Source organism: Schistosoma haematobium, chromosome 2, assembly GCF_000699445.3.
Source record: "Schistosoma haematobium chromosome 2, whole genome shotgun sequence".
NCBI lineage: Eukaryota > Metazoa > Platyhelminthes > Trematoda > Strigeidida > Schistosomatidae > Schistosoma > Schistosoma haematobium.
Window position 1 is genome coordinate 11,150,201 of NC_067197.1, and position 26,667 is coordinate 11,176,867.

General features: G+C 37.8%; 1 protein-coding gene across 2 annotated transcripts; it reads right to left on the reverse strand.

Annotated features, from left to right (window-relative positions):
- Nucleotides 1–3,730: 3,730 nt before the first annotated feature.
- On the reverse strand, nt 3,731–26,243 carry ABCA3_13 (ATP-binding cassette sub- A member 3). 2 transcript variants are annotated; one of them, XM_051214315.1, is made up of 11 exons: nt 23,185–26,243; nt 22,884–23,146; nt 20,512–20,749; nt 19,469–19,581; nt 18,298–18,387; nt 15,962–16,127; nt 15,745–15,836; nt 14,929–15,009; nt 14,617–14,720; nt 12,320–12,422; nt 3,731–4,297 (listed from the first exon to the last, which is right to left on the reverse strand). In XM_051214315.1, exons 1-11 carry the CDS (start codon nt 23,354–23,356, stop codon nt 4,274–4,276), a joined length of 1,446 nt encoding a protein of 481 aa, XP_051067473.1. In that variant the 5' UTR covers nt 23,357–26,243; the 3' UTR covers nt 3,731–4,273. The 2 variants fall into 2 exon arrangements, with proteins under 2 accessions (XP_051067473.1, XP_051067474.1); XM_051214316.1 differs by lacking the exons at nt 3,731–4,297; nt 15,962–16,127 and having other exon boundaries at nt 7,417–15,836; nt 18,298–20,749; nt 22,884–26,243.
- Nucleotides 26,244–26,667: the final 424 nt, after the last annotated feature.

Below are 26,667 nucleotides of genomic sequence, written 5' to 3' on the forward strand. Positions count from 1 at the left end.
TTCTAGTTTTCTGTCTATTTATTTCCTTTATGCTGTAACACAAATTTAATTAGTATGCTATTTTAGCGGAGAGGATATAAAATGAAAGTGGATTTTGGAAGACATACACCTAGTAGCTTTTTAATGGTCTTTCTATTTGTAATTGTGTGTGATTTTTCCTTTGATCTGACTGTAAATTCATAGGTAATTAGGTTATCATTATCGCATTTGGTTGTTCCACAATATTCGTCCAGTAGACCTCATACAGTGCTACATACTTTCAGAGGAGAGTTACTCTTCCCATTCTGGCAGTGTAGTAAGAGGTATTTCTTCAAATTCCTGCTTAGTTTTCAGCTGATTGTACTTGTTTCTAAAACATCATTTGTAAACTATGATGAGTAGAAAATAGTATACCAATCATTCAAAGAAGTCAGCTTTGGAAGTTGATTTTGGAATATATAAGTTTGCACAATAAATGAATATTGATAAAATATTTTCATTACATAAACATTCGATTATGTCTTCTATATCGTTTGAATCTTTACAAAAATCTTAATACAAGCACGGAGTGATTGGTCCACGTGCTCGATTACTCACAGGAGTGAATATCTTGTTTTAAAAATACTTTTAGATAAAATAAACTTGTTGTTTTAATCGGTAATATGGCGTATAAGGGATGGTTTGAATACAGTTCAAGATCTAATATTGAGGGATAGCAGCTGTTCAATAGCTTACTGAATGAAACTGGTTATTTAAATACTGTGCAGCATAAACGACGTGATGGGGTTAATGTAGAACCCAGTAGTTTCTTTTGGAAGCTTGTCATTTGTCATAGGTAGTTGTAATTGGTACATATAATGACAAGCTGACCTCATGTTAAATTACATGAGTGGTATTATTTTACAGTGTGACTACTCGAGTATATCTGAAACCAGTGTATACTGATGAAATGGCCAGTTACAATCGGAAGAGGATTATGGTTCACAAAGTGAGCTACCTACTGACATCATCACTAAAAAAGGGGTGAAGGTACAGTGTGGCAGAGCCTTGGCATGTAGCTATAAACAGAAGTACTTCATGTATGTGTTCTGGGGATATGTGTACCCACAAATCATTAAATATTAGGACCCTTACGACCTTGACATTTTAATTTATGCCATTCTGACCCGATAATATTGAAGTCTAGTTCTGCTACGCGTAAGGTAACTTTCACAAGCACGGAGTGATTGACCCACGTGCTCAATTACTCGCAGGAGTGACGGCACTACCTCGCGATTTTAGTGGGTACGCTACACTTTGTGGGTTTGCTAGTGACGTTTGTGAACATTATGGGACCAAAGAAGGCTATTCTCAAACGCACAGACCTAAGCGATGAACAATGGTAAGACCAACTGTTCCGAAATATCAAATTAAAACATGGCTCATCAACAGGGGTGTTGACACGTATACGGCAGGTCACTGGTTGACGGGCCTTTGACGAGGGCTTTGTAAACGGTTCTTATCTAGGTTGTCACCAGTTCTTGTCTCATTTCATAGTAACTCCGTGAACAGACTGGCTGCGTTTGCTGATCAGTTTGTGGCGGTCAGTAAGACTCACATCACCGAAGTTTGTTCAGTCAACGAAAAGCCTAAAACAAGAAAATCATAGATGGCCGAGCATATGATTGACCTGGGAATTGTCCGGCAGCCGAACAGCCTATTGGTATCGCCTTTGTACAGTCTGAAAGAAACAGCGACGATTGGCCTCCAACTGTTGGTTATAGGTGAATTTATACATAAGCCAGTACATTGTTCTCGACTTACTCCAAAAACAAGGCATTGCCGTAAGTATTCGGAAATGCCAGATCAAAACTGATTCACATGATTTTCTCAGACAATATCGACGACCTAGGTATTAGCCCTCGATAAGGAAACTCGAGGCCATTCTAGATCACCCGGAAACAACCGTAGTCAAGCAACCTGTGCAATTGAGAGAATATCTTAGCTATTACGAAAACATACAAAAACGAACGCCGGAATCTTTTCGTTATTCACTATTCCATCACGTGGAACAGATTCCGGAGGCCTCCATTGCAATGAAACTATAACATGATTCGAAGATTTCGATGACTTTCTCCTTAAATTTGTTTGTGTCACCTATTAAATATTAGTGTGATTACCAATGATTTATACAAACAAGGCCTGATATCTATCCAATGGACTACAAAGTAAATTAAAACCTCTGAAATTTCGTTCGCTTATTTTTTATACATCTAGATATCCGAAGTACACCTATGCACATAATAATAATAATTATTATTATTATTATTGTTAGAATCATGATTAGTCCCCTGATAGATTAGGTATTCTTTTGTTTTCTTCTGTTTTCCGTCTGCACGTATCTCACTCTTAAACATCTAAAGTTGATAACCAAAACGTAATGTATTCTCGAAAGCGCTCCTGATAAGCTGAGGTTGGCCATAAACAAGTTCGATCACGTTATGATTTCGAAAATATTCGTCGATAGAAGAGTCTATTGTCATCTCCCTTTCATATGTTCCCTAAAATCGATAGAATTGATTGGTGTTCACCCATTATCTATCAACTACTGAATACCACCTCCACTCTCGACCGATAGGTCCCGCTGCACTCCCACTCTTTGACAGCTACTTCAAAAGGTACAACGATGTTTTCGAAAATCTATTTAGTAAAAGCTTGTAACTAATTTCCTATGGCTGCACACAACATCCCTCAAACAGCTCTTATCTTAACGCCTTCGGACTCGACGAATTTTGCGCGTGCCTTTTGGTTTAAGAAACGCTGAACAAACTTTCCGGAGACCACTGACGACGTCTTTTGAGGTTTCAACTCCCTACACATATATGTAAATGATTATTGTTTTCAAGTCCGGAAAAAGAATTTCTTCTCCAAAATCTGGACCTTATCTTCGAACGACTACAGAAGCATGACATTATTGTAAACAATCCGAAATTTCAAATCAGCACCAACTCCCTAGATTTTCTAGGACACACTATTAACGCTTAAGTTCTTCACTCTCAAACACGTAAAGTTCCGAGTACTCAGGATTACTCAAAACCGACCACAAGCAAGCATTTACGCATGTTTAACGACCTGGTAAGTTTCCATTGACTGTTCATACCAAACTGAGCGTCTCTTATGGTACCTTTAACCGACCAACATCATGAAAGTGAGAAATCAATCAATTTGGACGACATAGCAAAACGAGCAATCTGCAAAGCTAAAGAAACTATCTCAAAAGCGACCATATTTGCATACCAAGACGTCAATCGAAATATAACATTTTCAATAGAGAACTTCCACCAATGAATTGTGCTGTACGGCACTTCCAATTCTCTATGGAAGGCCGGGAACTCACTAAATCTTTTGGTTGTTGACCTCACACAATTTCTGTTTGTTCATCTCTATACAAGTACTTCACTCGACAGCTGGAATGTGCCTCTCAGTTTAATTCAAATATACAGCATATTTCAGGGTAAACTGTGTAGTGGCAGATGCCTTGTCTCGTATAACTTCTTTGGACAGGTATTGGCCTCCTTGAACGCGATCAGCTTCAAAAGCAAGACTCCGTTCGTCAGCACGGGGTACCCTGGACAACCCCGAGACTGTGAATCGAGAAGATAGCAACAGGTTGTGAAACTTTACTATGTGCCCCGTCTACCATGAGTAGTAGTCCAATCGTAGCGAAACAATATCGACCTAATGTCTTCGATAGGTTGCACAAAATTTCCAACCCACGTGTTTTTCTACTTCGTGATTCATTATGAAGACACCTTGAAACGTGATAAAAAGTACCCTTCAAAGTCCTTCATCGCAAATCTAAGTACTACACAGTCAATGAAAATGAAACCAAAGGGCATTAACCGTAAAACAGCGGCTTATTTAAAAAACATTGATTATGTTGATCTTTCTCCTCTAAAATTCAACAACACAGGCTTCACAGTGAAGATACTATCCCATATACTTAATGATCACGACGGAAGTTCACTAGAGTCCAATAACTAGACCAAAATATCTGTTGCGTAAGGTCATTTATCAGGAAAATAATAGGTTCTATTACTGAATCCTGAAAGACCCTACTAAGACATTACTTATCATGAGAGAAAGTGAAGTTAACCCTGACCTAATCACATCGAGTTTTTGGACATGAAGTGAAACAACCAATTAAAGGCGATTTGATTCCTAATCGTTTAAGCTTATTCAAATGGTTCAAATGGTTGTGGACGGAATAGAAGAAGCTTTCGCTTAACAGGCTTCCGTGTCTAGTAGCAGGGGATCACCAAATCCTCCAGGCAGGAACCTAGGTATGTTAACAATAAAAGAGGAAAAGAGATTGGTAAATCATAATGTGATGCTGTTCTTGGTCCTTAAGAATAGGTCAAGTTGCCTCTTGAAGGACTCCTGAGTAGTCGCTTGGACTAGCTCGGCTGGCAGCGAATTCCAGCTTTTGACAACTCTTAAGGAGTAGAAATTGTGTCTACATTCCGTCTTGCTATGTTGTGTTTCCAGTTTCTGGGTGTTACCCCTTAGGTTGTTATTCGAACTAAGCTTAAGTAGGTGTTTAAGAGGATGTCCAGAAGTGTTAAGAATGCTATAAGCCATTAATAAATCACCTCTAAGACGCCTATATTCTAATGGGTAAAGGTCTAGTGAACGGAGGCGTTCTTCGTAAGGCTTAGATTTGAGTCCTCGAACTGATTTCGTGGCTCGCCGCTGGATACGCTCCAAAGTGACCTTGTCCTTTTGGAGTGAGGGGGAGTACTATGTTTCCGTACTCTAAATGGGGACGGATGAAACTATTGAAGATTGTGTGGAAAGTTCTTCCGTCAAACTGGCCAAAAATGCGCCTCAACGTTACCAGTGCAAGGTTTGCTCGGAAGGCATTTTTGTCACAGTTGGCGTAAGACTTCAAATCATGGGGCACCAGGACTCCTAAATCTTTTTCGACTTGGGATACTACTAGAGAGGAGTTTCCTAAGTTGTAACTGTAGTTTGCAACATGTCGCAGATGGACTACTTTACACTTTGAAGTGTTAAAGGTAAGTCCGTTATCGTCTGCCCAACTTTGAAGTCGAGTCAGATCCTCCTGAAGTGCCTGTGTATCGTCTTGGTTGCGTATCTCTCTCCAAAGTTTCACGTCGTCGGCAAAAAGTAATAAGTCTGACGTTACCTGTTGAGGAAGATCATTTATGTAGATCAAGAAGAGAAGAGGCCCTAGTACTGAGCCCTGGGGGACCCCACTAGGACATTCCATAGCCTGAGATAAAGTGAAATTAACCCTAACCTTAAAGTGTCGATTTTTTAGGTATGAAGTAAGCCAATCGATTAGGGGTGGTTTGATACCTAGTCGTTTGAGCTTGTTGATAAGACACATGTAGTTAACCTTATCAAAAGCTTTTGAGAAATCTAGGTAGATGACATCAACCTTTCCCTTGCAATCGAGGATGCTTGTCCATCTGTCCACCGCAGTCAGCAGGTTGGTTATACAAGAGTAACCCTTCCTGAAACCATGCTGTTGGGGTGAGAAGAAATTTAAGGACAGTAGATAGTCATTTAAACCGTCGCATATCAGGGACTCCATGAGTTTTGAAGGTAATGACAGAAGAGCCACCGGCCGATAACTTGAAGGTTCATTGCGTCGACCACCTTTGAAAATTGGTGTAATGTGAGCCAACTTCCAATTTTCCGGTAATTTACCTCGGCTTAGCGAGTGTGAAAACATCACGCTAAGCGGCGTTGCCAGGAATGAGGCTGCCTCCCTCAGTATGGCAGGATGAACCATATCCAGGCCAGGAGAAGTATCTAGTCTTAAGTGCTGCGATTTCCGGAACACCAAGTCAGCGCTTAGGTCCACTTCGGAAAGTCCTGTGGAATTGCAGATGAAACTGTCGTCAGTAAAGTTGATGTCAGCCGGTTGAAATGTTTGAGAGTAATGTGCCGCCAGAAGGTTAGAGGCGTCGCCATCGTTGTTGGTCGGGCCGTTAAGACCTACCAGTTGAGAAACTCCTGTTTTGGCTTGACGAAGAGAGGCTGTATAACGGAATAAGCTTCTAGGGTTAGAGGCAAATTTGTCCATAAGCTTTGTTTGGTACTGAAGCCTGTCTTCTCTTATAGCCTTCGTGCATATGTTCCTGATATGTTTATATTGCCTATACGCTCCATCGTTATTAGTTCGTTTGTATTCCGCCCAGCAGTGCCTTTTGCGGCTTAGCAGGCGAAGGGTACGGTTCTTGATTACTGTAGGTGGCTTGAAGCTTTTGGGAACCGTTTGAGGAACTGAATGGTCTGTAGCACATAAGAGCGTGTGCAGTAAGAAGTCCCAATGACCGTCCACAACGAGTTGAGGGTGAACATCTCAAACCACCTGTTGTAGATAGTCATGTAGAGCTGGGACATTCAGCCGTTTAAAGTTCAAACGAAAATTATTGTTGGGATACCTTAGCTTAGTTTTGATGACAAAACTGAAGGCTATGACGGCATGATCGCTCTTTCCCAGAGGAGCTAGGATTGAGAGGTTGTCGACTAGGAATTCTTCGTTAGTGAATACACAGTCTAAGCGCGATGGTGTCTGACTGTTTCTCCAACGAGTTGCCGACCTCACGTTTTCATATAAGCCCAAGTCATCGATGAGGTTGTAGAACCGAGCTTCAATTGAGTTGTCGCCTCCAGTGTACGTGTGTTCCGCGAAGTTGACTCTAGGGAGATTAAAGTCCCCTAGAATCAGGATGTGTGTGAAACCGAGACGGATAGAGCGGGATAGTCCTTCCAGCATACGACTATCGTACTCGATGTCGGCAGTTGGCTTTCTGTAAATGACTCCGACTAGACACCTCGAAGTACTAGACAATCTTACAGAGCACCATATGGATTCCTCAAGATTGTTAAACTCGAGGTTGTGAACTTGGTGCACCTCCAAGCAAGAGCTTATGTATATGGCTACTCCGCCCCCAATTCCTGTTTTTCTGTCGTTGCGGAACAAAGTCATCCCAGGTAATGCTAACTCTTGGTCCGAGAACTGAGAAGATATCCAGGTTTCAGATATTCCTATCAGATGGGCCTTATTAGCGTTGCTAAGTTCACGTAGTTCATCCAGTTTGTTTGGTAGACTCGCGGCGTTCATATATAAGCAGTTTATGCTTTCAATTTGGAACGCGTGAGCTTCGTCCTGTTTTTCTGTATGAACCTTATGTGAATGGACAGGTAGCCCACCTATATGAGGTTTGCCGAGGTGGTAGGCCCTGTCCTTTACACGTTTTTTTATCGTTTAGACAGTCCACAAGTGGAATGGTCAACTCCAACTTGCCTTTGTTCTTGGTCCTAGCTTCGTATGGCCTATCCGGGTGCATGTGGATTCCAGGTGGCAATCGACGTCTATTAGCACGAAATGCTTCCAGAACTGCAGCCGCCATGTGGGAAGATGGGAAGGTTATCTTCATTAGACGGGGTCTGGGGTCACCGTCCTTCTTGGCTAGTCTCGTCACATGCTGAGTCAGTATGTGTTTGAGCCTCAAGGACTGTTTGATGAATTTCCATTCCCTGATGTCAGAATGTGATTGAGTAGGGTCTGCATTTTCCGGTATACCTTGAACAATTATGTTTCTACCGCGGAAAAACTTCTCGCGAGATTCTTTAGGGATGTTTCGTATGATATTGCGCTCAGAGTACGGTATGTCGGGCAATATTCTTACGTTACCATCTGATTTCAGCAAGTGACTTGCTAGCATGACGTCCTCTACGTCGGTAGCATTCTTAAATGTTACTCGGAGAAGCCTCGGGTGATTTAGATGCTTAGAATCCTTTCCTCGAGTAAGCCGGGTGACCGTTAAAGGCTCTATTCTAGGAAGTTCAAGCTTCTTGTTCAATTCACCCCAGAGCATCCTGTCGTTTTTGTCCTGCAGACTGAGAGGAAGGTCAGGATTGTCAACGAGGTTCATGATAATGAGAGAATCGTCACGAACTGTTGTTAATTTACCAGGTTTCACGATGGGTTCAGGTTTAATAACTTGTTGTTTGGAGGTCAGTGTGCGTTTTTGAATCTTGGGCTCTTTATTGACCGGACGGACAGTCTTGGGGGTAGACTGTGCGACCAAATCACCAGTTATTTTCCGTGCAGCAACACTTGGGTTGCTCGGCTTAGGCGGTGATGCCTGGTTCTTATGGGCTCTCTTAACGTGGGTCGAATCACCTACAGGGTTTTTGGGAACCACTGTTGTGTCCAGGGACCCTGAGCTGGGAGACCCGAGTTTGCTTAGGGAGTCTAGTACTGTCGACGTAATGATGGTGCTGAGCCTCAACACGTCGTCATTAGTGTTGATGGATGCTCCATCGTTGGTATGCCTGTCGACATCCCTATTTTTGAGTCCGTCACACGCTCTTGTTTGTCGACCGGATTTTTTACTAGTGTTATCCAAGTTAACTGACAACTTGTTCCGAAGACCTGTCAGTAGGACAATGATGTTACTCAGCAAGACAACTGCGTTGACATCCAATCATCAATATCGTCATGACAGAACAGTGTTATGTAGCCGATTATTTCACACTCGTATTAATATTTCGACAGTGCAAAAACAGATTCTTGGGGTGTCTTTGTTCATTTAAGGGACAATAATCTTCCAGTAACTCTGCTTTCTTTGAAAATGGAAACCAAGATCCTTTTACCGCATTTCTAATGATTTAAATGCTTGTGGAAACAAATAGAAGAATCTTCTGTATAGCGAATCTTCATTTTTATAAAGTTACGGACCTCTTTTTTCTCACAATAAGGATCTGAGCATATAAAAGTCAAGAATCCCATAGTTATTCAGAGCTTGACAACGTGCACTTTACAAACCGGGAGTTTGATCTTAATGTGATTTGCATTTCTCAAACTTTTGCTGCTTCCTTACGCAACAAAAGTGCCATTTTTGATCCAAAGAATCTATCCTGTGTTTTATGTTTGATAGATTACTTTCGTTTTTGAGTTTTAAACTGAGTAAATAGTTGACTAGGATTCTCGACAACGCTAGTATCAACGGGGCTTGCAATGACACTAGTGAGGACATGCTGAAGCTCAGCACCATCATAACATCGACGGTACTAGACTCCTCCGGCAAATTTGGGTCGTCCAGCACAGGATCCCTGTATGCGATCGTACCCTCGTCAACAAAGTTAAAAAGGACCGGGTGTCACCGTTTAAGAAGCTGAACATCCAGATATTGTAATGAAATCAACTGGTTATATGATCGTACAGTCTGTTCTCAAGACTTTCCAAACGGTCATCAAAGATCACAGGAATCTGAAACGTTCTTCAACCACCAAACAACATGGTACTCAACCTGAATGTAACCGAAAACCTGGGAAAACAATAACGATTTGTGGTGATTATCTAATAATCATGAACGTTAAAGACAACCCTGACATTCATCTCAGCTTTCAGAACAAACACGATAAGATGCTCTGGGAGAAGCCCAACCTTCTCAAAATAGAGCCTTTGACGGTAACATGGCTTACTCGGAAAAAGCACTCCAAGCTTCAAATCAGCCAAGTCGTAGAGGATATAATGTTGGCTGGTCATTTACTGAAATCAGATGGGAATGTAAGAATGCTGCATGATATCGTATTCTGAGCGTAATCCCATCCACAACATCCATAATGAATCGCGCGAGAAGTTTATCAGCGTAAGAAATATCGTTCTGTAATGTGTACCAGCAAATACGGATCCGGACCACACAGACTCTAATGTTCGAAAATGGGCATTCATCAAGCAGTCCGTGAAGCTCAAAAATATGTTAGATCAACAAGTGGTGAGACCAGCCAAGAAGGACGTGGATTCTAGAACTTCCCATCTATTCTCACACTCGCTAAGCCGAGACACATTACCAAAAAATTATGGAGTCCCTGATATGCGACGGTATAGACGACCACTCATTATCGATAAACATTTTTCACCCGAACAAAACATTTCACATGTCACTCTTCCATATCCAACCTGCTGACTGCGGTGGGTAGGTGAACAACCATCCTTGATAGCAAGGGGAAGGTTGACATCATTTACCATGACCTATTTAAAGCTTTTGATAGGGTCAACTATATGTTTCTTCGAACGGGAAGTTTAGTCCTAACGTGATTTGCATTTATCAAACTTTTGCTGTGTTCTTACGCAACAAAAGTACCATTTCAGTTCTAAAGAATCTATCCTGAGCTATACGTTCGATAGATTACTTTTTTTTGAGTCTCACTATATTAAATAGTTACCTGTGGTTTTGCCTCAGCTTACTATTCGGTTTTTTTTGTTTTTCACGTATAGACTAGTTTCAGTTTACATCACTCGTTTTGTCCATTTTTGTCCGTTTTCAGTGTGCTTTTTAGTGTTTTTTTAAAAGGCTTAGGCTCTTGCAAGCATCTATAACATAGTTTGCTTCAACACCGTCATGAAAAACTCATGCAAACGTCCGGGATGCCGTTTTGCTGTCACAACTGGCATGCAGTGCGACAACTGCAAAGGTTGGTTCCACGAAGCATGCACAGATCTGACAGCAACTTCTTACAACAAACTCAGCAAGTCAGACCAAAAGTGGGTATGTGTCACGTGCAGCACGGACGCAGTTGTCTTGCTGAGTAACATCATTGTCCTACTGACAGGTCTTCGGAACAAGTTGTCAGTTAACTTGGATAACACTAGTAAAAAATCCGGTCGACAAACAAGAGCGTGTGACGGACTCAAAAATAGGGATGTCGACAGGCATACCAACGATGGAGCATCCATCAACACTAATGACGACGTGTTGAGGCTCAGCACCATCATTACGTCGACAGTACTAGACTCCCTAAGCAAACTCGGGTCTCCCAGCTCAGGGTCCCTGGACACAACAGTGGTTCCCAAAAACCCTGTAGGTGATTCGACCCACGTTAAGAGAGCCCATAAGAACCAGGCATCACCGCCTAAGCCGAGCAACCCAAGTGTTGCTGCACGGAAAATAACTGGTGATTTGGTCGCACAGTCTACCCCCAAGACTGTCCGTCCGGTCAATAAAGAGCCCAAGATTCAAAAACGCACACTGACCTCCAAACAACAAGTTATTAAACCTGAACCCATCGTGAAACCTGGTAAATTAACAACAGTTCGTGACGATTCTCTCATTATCATGAACCTCGTTGACAATCCTGACCTTCCTCTCAGTCTGCAGGACAAAAACGACAGGATGCTCTGGGGTGAATTGAACAAGAAGCTTGAACTTCCTAGAATAGAGCCTTTAACGGTCACCCGGCTTACTCGAGGAAAGGATTCTAAGCATCTAAATCACCCGAGGCTTCTCCGAGTAACATTTAAGAATGCTACCGACGTAGAGGACGTCATGCTAGCAAGTCACTTGCTGAAATCAGATGGTAACGTAAGAATATTGCCCGACATACCGTACTCTGAGCGCAATATCATACGAAACATCCCTAAAGAATCTCGCGAGAAGTTTTTCCGCGGTAGAAACATAATTGTTCAAGGTATACCGGAAAATGCAGACCCTACTCAATCACATTCTGACATCAGGGAATGGAAATTCATCAAACAGTCCTTGAGGCTCAAACACATACTGACTCAGCATGTGACGAGACTAGCCAAGAAGGACGGTGACCCCAGACCCCGTCTAATGAAGATAACCTTCCCATCTTCCCACATGGCGGCTGCAGTTCTGGAAGCATTTCGTGCTAATAGACGTCGATTGCCACCTGGAATCCACATGCACCCGGATAGGCCATACGAAGCTAGGACCAAGAACAAAGGCAAGTTGGAGTTGACCATTCCACTTGTGGACTGTCTAAACGATAAAAAAAACGTGTAAAGGACAGGGCCTACCACCTCGGCAAGAAGATAAAAATGGACGTAACTGTGCCACTGTAAGCCATTTTGATACACTTATTCTAGTGTCTACGAATATAAGATACGATGAAAAGGCTAACATATATAACGCCTCACATAAGGAGTTCATGGCTTTATAAAATGATACCATATGTTAGTTTGATCGTATCCAAACTTCTTTTATTGCACTCATATGCTAACCAGCATCGCATGTGAAGGCACGCGACCGCGTGACCAAGGTTCTATAACTACTTTTTGCTGAACAACCGATGGATATTGTTACTCACAATTCGAATAACTACAGAATTTCAAGCAATCAAACACAGTTCCAGTTTTAACCGAAAAACCTTCATAAAATTCAGATGCCCGTATACATGCTGATCAGTCTTAAATAAGATCTAACAGCTTCGCATTATCAAATACAATTTAAACAACGATATTTAATTAGAATAAGATTTTCGATTATAATATTTGCTAAGAACAATGACTTACTGACAAGGTATTTTCAGGAATATTAATAGCAAGGTATTTAGTGTGATACCAGGGTTCTTCCTCCACACATTTGTCGGCAAACGTTTTACTAAGTAAAAAGATGCTGTAAAACAACGTTAACACAATATTAAAGTAGTGAGAAAATATACTTTATGTTGTCAGCAGAACAATATCACTTTTATGCATAAAATATTTCCATTCTACTCCTATGATCTATTTTCTAAAAGACAAACCTCAAACAAACATTTTAAGTATGAAGCTTTCTACACGTATATTCAAGCTACCAAGTTCTTAATACCAAACCCCATGAGTCTTTACTCTTTATAATTGATAAATTTGACATATTCAGATAGACAAAATGCTGAGGACTATTTTACACCTGAATCTCGTACTGAATCAAGAATAGGTGATCATTGAATATTTAAAGTGACAATAATTGTATAAAACTAAATAAGAAATTAACTCTCAGATCTTTTTTCTGAAACCTGAACCAGATCTACATTTGACCAATGTCTTATTAAATATTTTTTACAGAAGTATCTACATTATGCGAACAATAGCAAACAATTTTGAGGTTATCGGCGTAGAACAAGAATCCGCTTGCAGCCCTTCTACAGTTACTGCCAGTTTCAAATCCGGGTAAAGGAGGAAAGCTGGAAATAAGGTCGCCAACCACATTCCGTAGAAGACAGACTTGGTAAAAAGCCGTAACCAGAAAAAGATAATAAAAACCATTCAAAATGTGCCCCGCCCCGATTTCAAGAATCTTCACTCAGAAGAATTATGATGCCCCAGGGAGTAACCCGAGATTCTTCGAAAATTACGAGACCAATGACGCTTCGAACAACCAAAGCAACAAACCGTATAGGTACATGGAATGTCTGAACAATGTGAGAAACTGGGAGGACCAGCAAAAGAGATACAGAATTAAACAGACACAACTTGGTGGCTTTAAAATGAGTAACAGATACTGAACTCAAGCCGGACAGAAAAGTTTAGATTCGGGAGATACTCCATGTTCGTTGGTCGGATACTATCAGTAACAACACGCTGCGACAGAGAACAAGTCAGCTTCTAGTTGAAGAGGAAATCAGTAAGAGACGTTAGAGGTGGGTAAGACATACATTGCAGAAATCATCAAACTGCATCATGAGGCAAGCACTAACTTGAAATCCTGAAGGGAAACGGAAGAGAGGAAGACTGAAGAATATAATGAGTCGGGAATTGGAAGTAGACATCAAAAGAATGAATGGCAATTGGAAACAACTGGAAAAGTGAGCTGAAGACAGAGTTGGTTGGAGAATCCTGGTGGGCGATCTATGCTCCTCCACGATGGATAAGAGTAAGTAAGCAAGTAAGTATTTTTGCACTTGTAACAATCGATATTTTTCATCGGCACGAGTAATGTTCAGCGAGCATAGAGCACCTCTGACAAACTTTGGGGCTAAATACATATTAAATTTACAAGTACCACAATAAGTGTTTACGATTTTCAATTTATTCTAACTGACAAATTACGTAACCAAACAGTATATTATATACAGGTTACAGTCTATCACAAAGATGATTAGTGTAAAATTCAAGTTTACTCGTCATCTCGTAAATTTTTGGAGGAACGAAAAGCGATTGAGAATGACGACCATATATGAAAAATTTTATTAGACGACGAGAAATGTCATATTGATTAATACATATAAACGGCGATTAACGTGGTTGTAAAACGTTTGTTGGAATCATGAGCTGATCTAAGTTAGATAAATGCTGAAAAACTAAAATCACTGGACGATTGTTTCATCCTCGAATAAGACTCCTGAACAGAGTGCACCTATAACCTACCAACCGATGATTAGACTAAAGACAGGTCACGCTCACGAATGTAAAATATCTCTAGACCACCAGACCTAAATTAAATGGCGTACGCATCCAACTCCAATCGATCCTAGATAGAGCGTCACCAATTTTCACAATCTCCATACTGAAAACTTTTTGCATAAAAACTTTAAGTATTAAAACGTTAAATGAATATTAAAGACGAATTTGTTACACTATTGAAAATTTGTGCTGAGAATAATTCACTGTAATAAAACATAAGGTACTAAATTATTACTACTGTTAATAACTGAATTTAACGAAACCAATTGATGTTAGTTAAGGAACAAAAGTACTACATTACAGAGAGGAAGCTACACTTCCATTAGGTAACAAAAAATTCAAAACTACATTTTCAAATCTGTAAACATTATAAATTAATATGACGCTGCGAATTGAAACCTTACAAAATAACCAGTAAAACGTACCGACTATTATCAGGAGTAAGACAAGTTAATAGTTTCTTAATTAAATTAGGATCATGGACAGTTGCCATAAAATGATTAGTTAGGTTATCTTGCATCTTATAAATCTAGAAAAAAAAGTAGAAAAGTGGGAAACAACTATTTATATGCTAGTCACATTATTTTTCTATTAACTAATCTTAAAAGCCAGTATGGTAATGTTGAAAGTCGATTTATCTAAAGGATTAGAAAATAGGTTATTGAATGTGTTATACTGTTTTTAAGGGTAATCAAAGGCTTTAAAAATATAAAGTATTTGTTTTTGATAGTACTCACCAACAAATTGCGGGATAATCTTATCACGTATTCATAAGGTGTCTCTTTGTTTTGAAATCGAAAGCCTAGTTTCCATAAAGTCTACAAGTAAACAGTTTATATAAAAAGAATCCACTGGATACGTTAACTTACATTTAAACATAGTTAAAAACCGATTTGTATATTCTCTAAATGCAAAAAAGAAATACTCATTTGGTCTTTATAAGCTGTAGTTGCATAGTTTTATTTTTGCCCCAATAATTACATTAGATTCACCACTAAATTGTTTCTTTACTTCAAATTTCCTATTAATTCATCATTATATTGATGTTGTTCAAGAGATCTGCAGTCTGAAATTACAACTTATGAGAAGCAAATCAATATTGATTGGGTTGAAATACTGTTGTAGTTTATTATTAAGTGAGAACTTTGTTCAGGGAATTTCAATACATTTTCTCGATGATTTGTGCTAATATCAAATACTAAGTTTCAATATTCTGATTAGTTTGTTTCGATATATATAATCGATAAACTTAATATGTCTTTTGATGGATTATGGATGGCTCAACATTAAAAAGCTTCATCTTCAAAAACCGTTGTTTTTAGTCTAAAGTCATCAAGGCAGAGAAGAGTAAGAGCTAAAAGTGGTTTCATTTACTTATCAGTTGAGTAAACTTAAACCGATGCGCATATATGTCTGTGTTGTTGTACATAATCCACAAATACAACACAACTGTTAATTTTCATCGGACAAGCAATACTACAACATAGACATCTTAATAATATAACACTGTCTAGTCGAAGTTCGAAATGGTTGAAGAAAAATCCAAATCCTACCTGTATTTCATCCAACACCCACTTTTTTGGTTCATCAGAGTGAAGCATGTTGATGTATTGATATATATTTGCTATAATTTCATTGATTTTCTCTACAAAAATAAGTTTCAAGAAATTAATTATATGATACATATATCGTTTAATTATATATATAAACCATATACAGTTATTCTCAATAACGTTAGGAAATAAGAAATCTAACCACCAATTAACTCACCAAGTCCTTTCAAAGTTAAATGAACGGACACATTCAGATAACAAATCCCAACTCCTGATCTATTAACATCACATGTTAGTTGATTAGCCCAGCCTGCATTTTTGAATAAGCTCAGTAAACTTCCATGACTTTCATGACCAAGTAAATAAGTCACATAACTAGTGGCCTGTAAAAATGTGAGTTGAAAAATCACACAAATAATTGAAATGAAGATAGAAAATTTCAGAAACTTATTCCATCTGAGGGTAGGTTTTATCTACAACTGATATCAGATTAGAAACTATTTAAAACCAAGAGATATCAAAATGCTATTAACTCCCAATTTATATCTGTTTAGCAGTAGCCTAGAATGACTGCATACGAAATCGTGCCGAGGATTTGCAAGTGTCTAGTAGACAATGATATATTTGAAATCATTGGGACAAGACTCAGTGTTCCATATTTTTCACTTAATTCAATTGATGATATAGAGTGACTATCATTCACTAAGATAGATAATATTACTTTCCATTGGTTATGACTTCTTACTAAATCTTCGAGTCCATAATAATAAAACTATGTGAAATGTAGTAAATCAGGAGTGTGAATCAATGAGTGCTAACTCGACAACTTGAAAGTAGAGCACTCACCATCAGACAGGAATTATCGGATTACATTCTGTATTAGACCGTGGGTGAAAACTATCAAGAAGTAATGAGCTAAAATGTAATGCGTGTTCAGTGCTTTTTGGTAAGCAGTGGTTCGAAAGAAAACGTCAGTACATTTAATTAAAAATTAACGCATTATTTAGGTGCTTGGAATATGAGCCACACTCTGTGTGTAAGGCCTGATAATACTAACGGGTTGCTTCAACCAAAGTGGGTGGAGCGACGCTTGAAAGTCGAAAGCTTTAACTCTACACTATGTGATGAAAATCATATTTAAATAACAATGATAATAATAAAATATGTTTGTGGTAAGTAGATAAATTTAACAGAAAGCTTACGTCATAGACTGATACTGACTGTATTAGAAAAATGTATCAAAACAACGCATGAAAGCAACTTCATATTCAGTCATTATTTACTTGATATCAATCAATCAGGAAAACGATCTTCGTAATGACAAACGATTACATCAGGACAACATATAGTTCCTTTCATAATCATGAAGGAAGCAAAAACAACGATTCGAGCAGAATAGCCAGGATCCATTTTATTTCGTTTGGCTCTCGTTAGAGACCACTTGCTTCTAGACCTTTAAGCTTTTGTTGCTATCACCTTTATAGAATGATTTTTAAAATAAGACATAAATTTACAATATTTTGTTTAGTCTATTAAAGCTATTTACAACTTTGCTATACTATACTGATATGTGATTATAGCGACTTTCAACTAAACTCTCTCATACAAGTAATTTGAACCCATTTTTAAATATTACAGGTTTTAAGCAGCTGATGAGAACTAAACGTAATAAAATTAATTCATGCTATTCTGCTCAAATCTTCATTCTTATTATCTTGGATATGTACAACAATTAGATTGAGCATAACTATTTCTTAAAATTTGTGTTTCCAAGTTACTGGTATTCATGAATAAATTTTAACCAGGCATAGCATACTGTCAGTGTATTTGACAACACTAAAATGTAATAAAATTTATAAACATAAGCACTAACTAGACATGGTGTACAAATATCAAAAAAGAATACTCAAAACACAAATCTCTTCGAATAATAATACGATATATCCAATAAAAAAACTTATTGATCATCTAATGTTAGAGTAGAAAGAACTACCGGTCATGACACCAAAAATAAGACGAATAATCAGATACGAATACTTAAATAAGACAAATTGAGTATATAACGGACACGTCTGCTAGTCATAATCTAAAACGACGTATAACTTCCTTAACAATATAAGAAAAACCTCTAAAATAGAAAAAGATTAAGGTTAATTAAGCAATACTATGTACGCATAAAGAATTTTAGTGCACACTATATGAAGAAGGAATCTAAAAATGAACTAAGCGAAATGGAAGACATAAGCACAACGTCCCAATATACGATATAATTGTTAGAAATTAGATGTAAAATCTATTCAGTCACAAATACAAAATTCCGGTTAACACTTATTTCATCATTTAACACACATCTTTTCTATCACAGAACCAACATTTATCAGTCGAAAACACAAATATCAAAACTATTGGTGCAAATCATTCTCGATTATAAGTAAATGTAAAAACTGATTGACACACGTCAACATTTTGAAACAATATAGACGAAAAAATAAAATGAACAATGAATCTGCATTTGTGCATAACGGATCAATCCACTTCAAAAGAATAACTTACTTGAGCTGTATAGTCTGGAATATAGTCAGGAATAGGCCACATTATATTCATTTGATGGACGTCATTCAGTGGGACGACATATACCATTTTCTGTGATAAAATCAAAATGTACATTTATTCTACCTTAATTCTCTAATTTACCAAATTACAATTTATTAACATTTTGATAAACATTACATAGTTCAAGGAAAATAAATCATTGGTTTCATTCGCAGTTTACAATCACAGTGACAACACAACTCCGATTCTACAGGTCGATAATTAAGCAATCCACATTCTAGCACATACACATTCTAATTTTTTAAAATTCAAAATGTATGACTTTATTTCTGAATAGAACGCTAACTGAAATGTGATTGGCATTACTCAGTCATATTATTCTCACTGATCTCTGGCAATGCCTAGTAGTATTGCACTGTACTGATGCTTCTCACAGCCATGAAGCCTCTGATACAAATTTGACATCAGAGAAAAGCTAACTTCACACGAAACATTCTACAGACTAGAAAGTAATTAACACCCAAAAGACTAATATCACTCAATATGCTCATATCGATAAAAACAAAATTCACATCATCGTCATTCCATATACCAACTTGGAAACTATAATGTTCAATAAATATCAACTGTTATTTTCATACGTTTGAATCTCAGGTAAAACAACAGTATTGCAAAGGAACCATTAAATTCATTTTCAGTATACCTTTAATAACACACAATGATCAGGTTACTATTTATCATATCCTTCCACTCGACGCAACATTATTACTAAGCCATTATTCTCTTCTACACCTATTTCAATGTATCCAACTTCACATTCTACGTGTTCATCATACTATAGGCAATCAACAGTCACATTGCTCACTCAAAAACTATCTTCACAAAACTGTTTCTTATCATTCTCTAAATTACCACACAACTTGTTTCACATAATTAAAGTTTCATGATTTTTTAATGATCCAACACCTAATTTACAGTAACCTACTCTAACTTTAAAAAACGCAGCATTCAAACAGCATAATTAGTGACAATCAAGAATATGAACTTAAACACTTTTGGAATCAACTATTTATCTGCTAGACTAAACACATACGCAACAATCAAGATCATATATGCATAGTTCTACTCACAAAACATATTAAATATAATAAAAGTCAAATGAAAGTGTTACCTTGAGACATATATCAGGCCATGGAGTATCGTTCCATGATTGTTGCACAACATTACGATCAATAACTTCCGAAAACTTATCTTCTGCAAGTTTCTCTAGGTCATTTATGGATTCTGAAAACATTTTATAAAAAACAATCACAAACACGAAGAAAACGTAAATACTGATCACACTTAATATTTAAAACCAATTCCAACTAAACGACGAAATATAAACTAAACGATTTTGTAGTCTCTATGCTTGTAACATACACAAGTCGGAAATATCTGATTCAGAAGTTAGATATGAGTCACAAAATGGAGCATTGTACCACTTTCTCAGCCAATTTGTTAACCAGCTTTGTTCTATACATGTTCTCTACCTCACCTATCTAGTACTCTCCATGAATCATCGTTAGTAACCAAAAACAAAATAATCCAGACATAACAGCTGTTAAAAGCAATCTGATTATTGAGTAGCTTATGAGTTTACTTGGTAATACCTTGATTTCCATGGCCACTGCGTCAAACACTAACACGTAAAATAGATGCCCTAACTAATACATGAACAGAATAACACAGAATAAATATTAGTCTGACATCCTGACTTAATGATCAATCAGGAGGCAACATGTCAAAAACAACTAGTATGATAACAGTTCCAGAGTCGTCTAGTGGAAGCCAATCACGCTTAGTACTGTGATGAAACGTATGAATGGTTTTATCAACTGAAGAACCTGCTCTCCAAATGCTCTCAACCCTACAAACATTGACATACTAACTATCCTCATCTGTACAAACAACTTGAAAATATTCAATCTTATCACCAACTCATAATTGTACATAATCGATTCCAATACACTGAAGTCACCATCACCAACACATTTAGTCGCCTGTAATTGACAGATCACAATTAAAATAAAATGACTGGGTTCGATTTCTGATGAGAAAGGTGATCAGCATAAAATAGTTTAGTTACATATAAATTTTTAAAAGAAATTTACATCTCAAAAGTCAGCAACCTCAACAATCAATCTCAGTTCAACAATACTACATGTTATGTACCTCTTCCAAGAATAACTAGTCCCATCACATTTGACGAATACCATGTTGAATAGAATTGCAACAACTTTTCGCGTGTATTCACCGATTGTGCACAACTGGACTCAAATAAAGAGTATCGATTACCGGAGAGGAATTTCGTATAATCATGACCACTTTTTGACAAGCTTCGCTCTAGCTGAAAAAGACGTCTAGTATCATTACTAATGTCCTTCTCATGTTCCGACTGTACAGCACTCACCTAAAATTAAAATGTGGCTTGTTAGTGGTAGTCAAAACAGTAAAATTATTATGGCAAATTATCTATGACGTTGTCACTTGGTACTAGTACCACCAAACAAGTATAATTGACTAAGCCAACGGGTATTACTAAGTGTTTTAAATAAAGTAGCTAATAAACTCCATATTGATAACTACAGAAAACGAATGCAGGGCTCCCAAAAATTCGAAGCATAGCACTTTTATTTAGAAAACGTCTATTACCAAGCTAACAGAGGGTAAAACAATACAATCAAGTCCCTTCTGTTTACAAATATAGTGATGACGATATCAGGTCTGGGAGCATGTATTTTAACGGTTTTCACCTGAGAATTCGGAAGAGTGATACGACCACAATTAAAAAGCGTAAGAATTTTTTCAGTTCGCTACGAAATTCAAAATATAATACCGCATTTGCGTTAAAATGGATAACAAGTCCCTTTACAAACCAATTTTTGACGATCATTATTCAACCGAAATGTGCGAATAAAATAATATCTGTGATCAGTTCCGCAATGCGCTTTAAAATTTATATTAGGCGAGAACGAACATGGATGCAGAATAAAATGAATCCATCATATTTTATACTTTTTATCAGCTGCTTACAACTAAATATGTGTTTAAATTTTACATTGAGGTAAGATATAGTGTGATACGATTAACATAAGTGAATGTAAAGAATTGAAATGACAAAGGTTATCAATAATAACCATATATATATGCTTCAAAATTGACCACAATTCAAATGAATTTCCAATTTTAACATATTTATATCAATAAAGTTAAATGACATTTTGATTTCACTCTTATCCCCTATTCTCACTCTAGCTTCAATATACTCTTGACACCGTTATCTGCAGTCGTAGGCTTTATTTTCTGATTGACATCACTTATGCACTAACACCGTCACGTGGTTCGGCACGCACTGGTGCTTTGCCATAACTGTTTTCGTTGAAACAAAATTACCCACACAAGCACAAAATATTAAGCAGTAGAAGGCAATCAACTATTACATTTTACAATAAAAGATGAAATAATCACAAAAATAATCCTTCATGAAGTCGAAAGACTTTACCTTCGTCATAAAATAAAGTCTTATTTAGAACAAAGTTGCATAATATCTACATTATAATAACCAGCTAGTGTCTGCAAACGAGAGATACTACCAACCTACCTAAAATCAGGTGAATAAACGGAGTTTCGAAACTATAACCTGGAAATCCATTATGACTATAGCTACTGTTTCGTTAGTTGCTTATCTTTTTAATATATTAGTTGTACTTTTCTCAATATCAATTATTATCTATATGTACAAGACAGCTGTACCCTGGTTTATCTTTCATGAATACAATACAAAACATTCTGATGAGACTATCTATATTTCTCCATCTAGCTTGTCGGTCACTACGATTGCAGCTGTACTACAGTGAAGCGGAAGCAGATATTGGGCTCCTGAATTCTGAATACAACTTTGAATATAATGGAAGAGGCACATCACCTACACGTGCTGCATATTACAATACTTTACACATAATCTCATTCTCGAACGGAGAAGGACGTATTCAATAGAGTAAGAAATAAGACAACCTACAACACCAATCTGTGCAAACATAGTAGATAGCAATATTCGATAAACAAAGTCTTGTGAGACCAGTTTTACATTTAATGTATCATTGCAAAAACGCTCTATAACTACCACAATCCTTCTTATTCGACAAGTGAAATGCAGTTGATACATTTTCATAACAAATCAAAATCATGTAAAATCATTGTTCACTGTAAAATTATAGGTGGTGTTCATCAATTCTGAGCCCAGAGGTAAAACTCAAAACATATCATATAATTGATCGGGCTATGATATTTAGAAAACCTTGAATGTTTGAATTTATTGACCTCATACCACCAACTTAATATCATATCACACCACCTAAACATTTTTAATTTTGCACGTAATTAATGAAACAACTGATAGAAACTCTCATATGCACCAAACATTTCTTTGAGAAAAACCTGTGCATCGAGACGAAAATCATTGTCGTAGTATTGAAACCACGTTCCATTCACAACAAACTAACAAACAAACGCTTGCCATGTACAGTAACCAGATTAAAACTAACCTCACGTTCTGTTGCAGAATCGGTGAAAAGAGGGCAGATGAAAAACTGTGAGAAAATATCCAACGCACCCTTCAAACTTTCAGGTGCAACATCAAACACATAAGAAGTTCTATCTGGACTCGTAAAAGCATTACAGTGACCACCATGATCGGTTATGTACTTCAAATAGGTATTTTCTGTTGGAAATGATTTCGTACCAAGAAACAACATATGCTCACAAAAGTGTGCGAGACCAGGCAGTTCTTTCGGATCCGACAGTGAACCTAGAATTATAACACTGAAACAATTACCATCAACATACCAATGTTCACAGATAAACACACTGCAGACTTATCTGTTTCCGGATCACTTATGAGAAGCACTTTCATCCTATTGCATAAACGCACCACTTTATATTCTCTCAAGTCATTTGCAGACTTTTGCACTACTGGAGATGAAGAATCTCCCGAATTCATACAATCCATGATCGACATTCAATTTGAGTAAAAAATTGCACAATATATATACAAATATGGGGTAGGTAACAAGGTGAACTAATCCGAACAACTAAAAACAAGATACGTAGATAAAAAAATTACATTAAGATAAATAGGCGGACATATACATCCACTGTAGACTGAGGTGCTGTAAAAATTGAATCAATGCAAAGTGTAGTATAGTGGCAAACCGCTTTGATTCAATTGATTCACGCTTAAAAGTTTGGTACTTCGCATAAGAAACAATCATTACACATCGTAGTGGATAACAAGTGATGAAGGAACGTAGTGAATATGAATGATTGTCCTTCAACCACTAAAGTAAAAATCATAGCACACAAGACATCTTAAACAGTAATTTGTAGATGTCTATGTCGAGATACGATCGTTTTCAAGGAAGTCAAACATTGCACAGACTGTTTACAACAAAACCTGTGTATTTTTAATAATCAGTAGTCAGTCAGTCAGTCAGGTACAACGTGGGACCAGGCACATATATGCATCGGTCCAGGTTGCCATACCTCATTAGCACAGCAAGATGAACACCGGATTCATAGGAGTGGTTAGGTCAAAGGTGGTAATATATAGGAGAAAGATTGCAATAAGGATATAGTACAGGAAGAAAGAATTAGTTCGTAGAAAGAAAGATATAAAGTGATTTTATTCTCTTAGTTTAAGGGAAGACAGGGAGTGTATGCACCGAAGCCATTGTGATCGATTCTGAGCCATGTCACCAAGAGTCTCCAACCATTGGTTACGAAAGTCACGCGGACCCCAACCAAGTAGTCTGCATCTACCAACATGGCTCAGACTAGAAGTTAGTGACTTCAAGCACTGATGCCACGTTTTGGTTTGGCCGCCCCTAACTTTCTTCCAACCATCTCCAGCACCGGTTAGCATTGCACATCGTGGTAATCGGTGTTCAGGCATACGTAACAGGTGGCCCAATTATCTCAGTCGATGAAGATTCACAACCTCATCAACTGATTTACCATCATTACCTAATACCCTGCGTCTAACCTCACTATTATTTACCCGGTGATCCCAACAGACGCCAGCAATAATTCTAAGGCATCTGTGGTCAAATACTAGTAGCTTACGGGTGTCTTCTACTCTTAATGGCTATGTTTCGCTTCCGTAAAGTAAAACAGAACGGACTGCCGTGCAGTATACTCGTCCTTTAATTGATAGACGGATATCTCGCCTTCGACAAAGGTGACGTAATTTGGCAAAAGCCAAACCAGCTTTTCGAATCCGTGCTCAGATTTCGTCCGATACCAACCCATTAGGGCTGATCAGACTTTCAAGATAAGTGAAGTTGTCGACGCGTTCGACTACTTCACTCCCTATCCTTAGTTCAGGTGTTGACGCAGACCAGTCCTGAAGCAACAACTTGCATTTAGAGGGAGAGAAGCGCATTCCAGCATTCTGGCATTGTTGCTTAGTGCTGCCAAAAGACTTTGCATTTTATCAGCGTCTTCACCAAACAAGACTATATCATTTGCGTATTCTAAGTCGATAAGTGGACCTCCTGGAAGGAGATCAATACCCGAGAACTCAGTCGATGAGAAAGTTATTTCCATCAGTAGATCTATGATGAAGTTAAACAAAAATGGGGAAAGTGGACAGCCTTGACGGACACCACTTGAGGTTGCAAAAGTAGATGACAGTTCGCCATAAGCTCTGACTCGACTAGTAGTGTTCGAGTAAAGAGCTTTCACAAGGTTTATGTACTTCTGTGGTACGCCTTTCAATGACAGACACTGCCACAGAATCTCGCGGTCTACCGAGTCAAATGCTGCATTTAAGTCAAGAAAGACCACCATTGTCGGACGTCGATAAGTATGCCTGTGTTCTAGAATCTGACGAATGGTGAATATGTGGTCGATGCAGCCACGACCAGGTCTGAAGCCAGCTTGGTTCTCTCGTGTTTGCAGTTCACGAGTCTTAGTTAGGCGTCTGATAATTATCGAGGCTAGTATTTTAGATACTATATTAGTTAAACTAATTCATCTGTGGTTGTCACAAGATGATTTTGACCCTTTCTTATATATTGGGACGATAAGTGATTGCGACCAGTCAGATGGAATAACGTCTAACTCCCAGATTTTAGCTAAAATATTAGTCAACCTAATCGCTAAAATTGGACCACCATCCTTAAAGACCTCTGGAGCCAATCCATCTGGACCAGCTGCCCTTCCTCGTTTCAGATTAACTATAGCCTTTTGAACTTCAGCAAGAGTTGGGGGACCTACTTCAATGTTCCATTCACACTGTCTGGGAATGGAGGGTAGTTGTAGAGTAGCTGAAGGCCAGTTGAACTGTTCTCTGAAATGTTCCGCCCATCGTTCTAAACGTCTGACCTGACAGCAGATGAGGGTGTCGTCTTTTTCCGATATAATCTCACTTACACTTGACTTATTAGTTCCAATTTCTTTTATTAGTCCATAAAGCTGTCTTGTGTTCCCTATAGTCGCCGCCTTTTCCATCTCTTTTGCTAATCTACAGACCCAACTTAATGGAAGCAACAATCCTATAGATACAATCGTCATAAATATTCAAATGCACGACACTTGATATTACTAATACCATGATTATATCACACCACTGAACACATAAACTAACAGTAACGATGCAGCAACGTACATGCGTTTCGATTGTAGACTGGACTAGGTGGAAACCAGACGTCCGAGTCTGGTTTTTGATCATTTCATCTCTCACTATCAGTCCAGTTTTATAGTTGTGTGCTAAGTGATTTGCATAGAAAACGTTTTTTTCCAAATTTTTACTTGCCGATAAATTGCTTCAAATCAAAATCGTCTATAACATGCATTCTGGATAACTGATTTTTTATATGGTTTTATAATTGTGTATTCCCGTTCATGATTATGCTGTAATAACATTTTTATAATGGCATGCCACAATATAAATATTACTTAGCTAAACTTGAAAATACTGAAGATTCACGCGATTTTTCACATAGATATAGATGGAAACTTTATATACTATTATAATATGAAATATTAGATTTGGAGTAGTATAATAATGCTGCTGTTCACATAATTCATTTGATATGTATGAACTCTGTGTCCTTTCACTTATGAATTCTGATTCGACCCGTGACATATTTAGATTCAGATGAACTTTTCTCAAGACATCTAGTCAAAAAAATAACCGTTTAGGAGTATCATAAGATAAATAAACTCTCCAAAGAATCGCTTGTTGGCACGAAAATGGTAAAAAGAAATATATGATATAGATATCGCAAAATGCTGTCAAAAAGCTGTTCCGGCCCAAATTCTCCCACA

What these genes read in the sequence shown, in the direction of transcription:
- ABCA3_13 (XM_051214315.1), bottom strand. Translation starts at nt 23,356, where the DNA reads ATGTCGATCATGGATTGTATGAATTCGGGAGATTCTTCATCTCCAGTA. An exon ending in TTCCAGACTATACAGCTCAA is followed by an intron (nt 16,128 to 18,297) that starts GTAAGTTATTCT and finishes ACATTTTTACAG; the next exon opens with GCCACTAGTTATGTGACTTA. An exon ending in TTTAACTTTGAAAGGACTTG is followed by an intron (nt 15,837 to 15,961) that starts GTGAGTTAATTG and finishes TTATTTTTGTAG; the next exon opens with AGAAAATCAATGAAATTATA.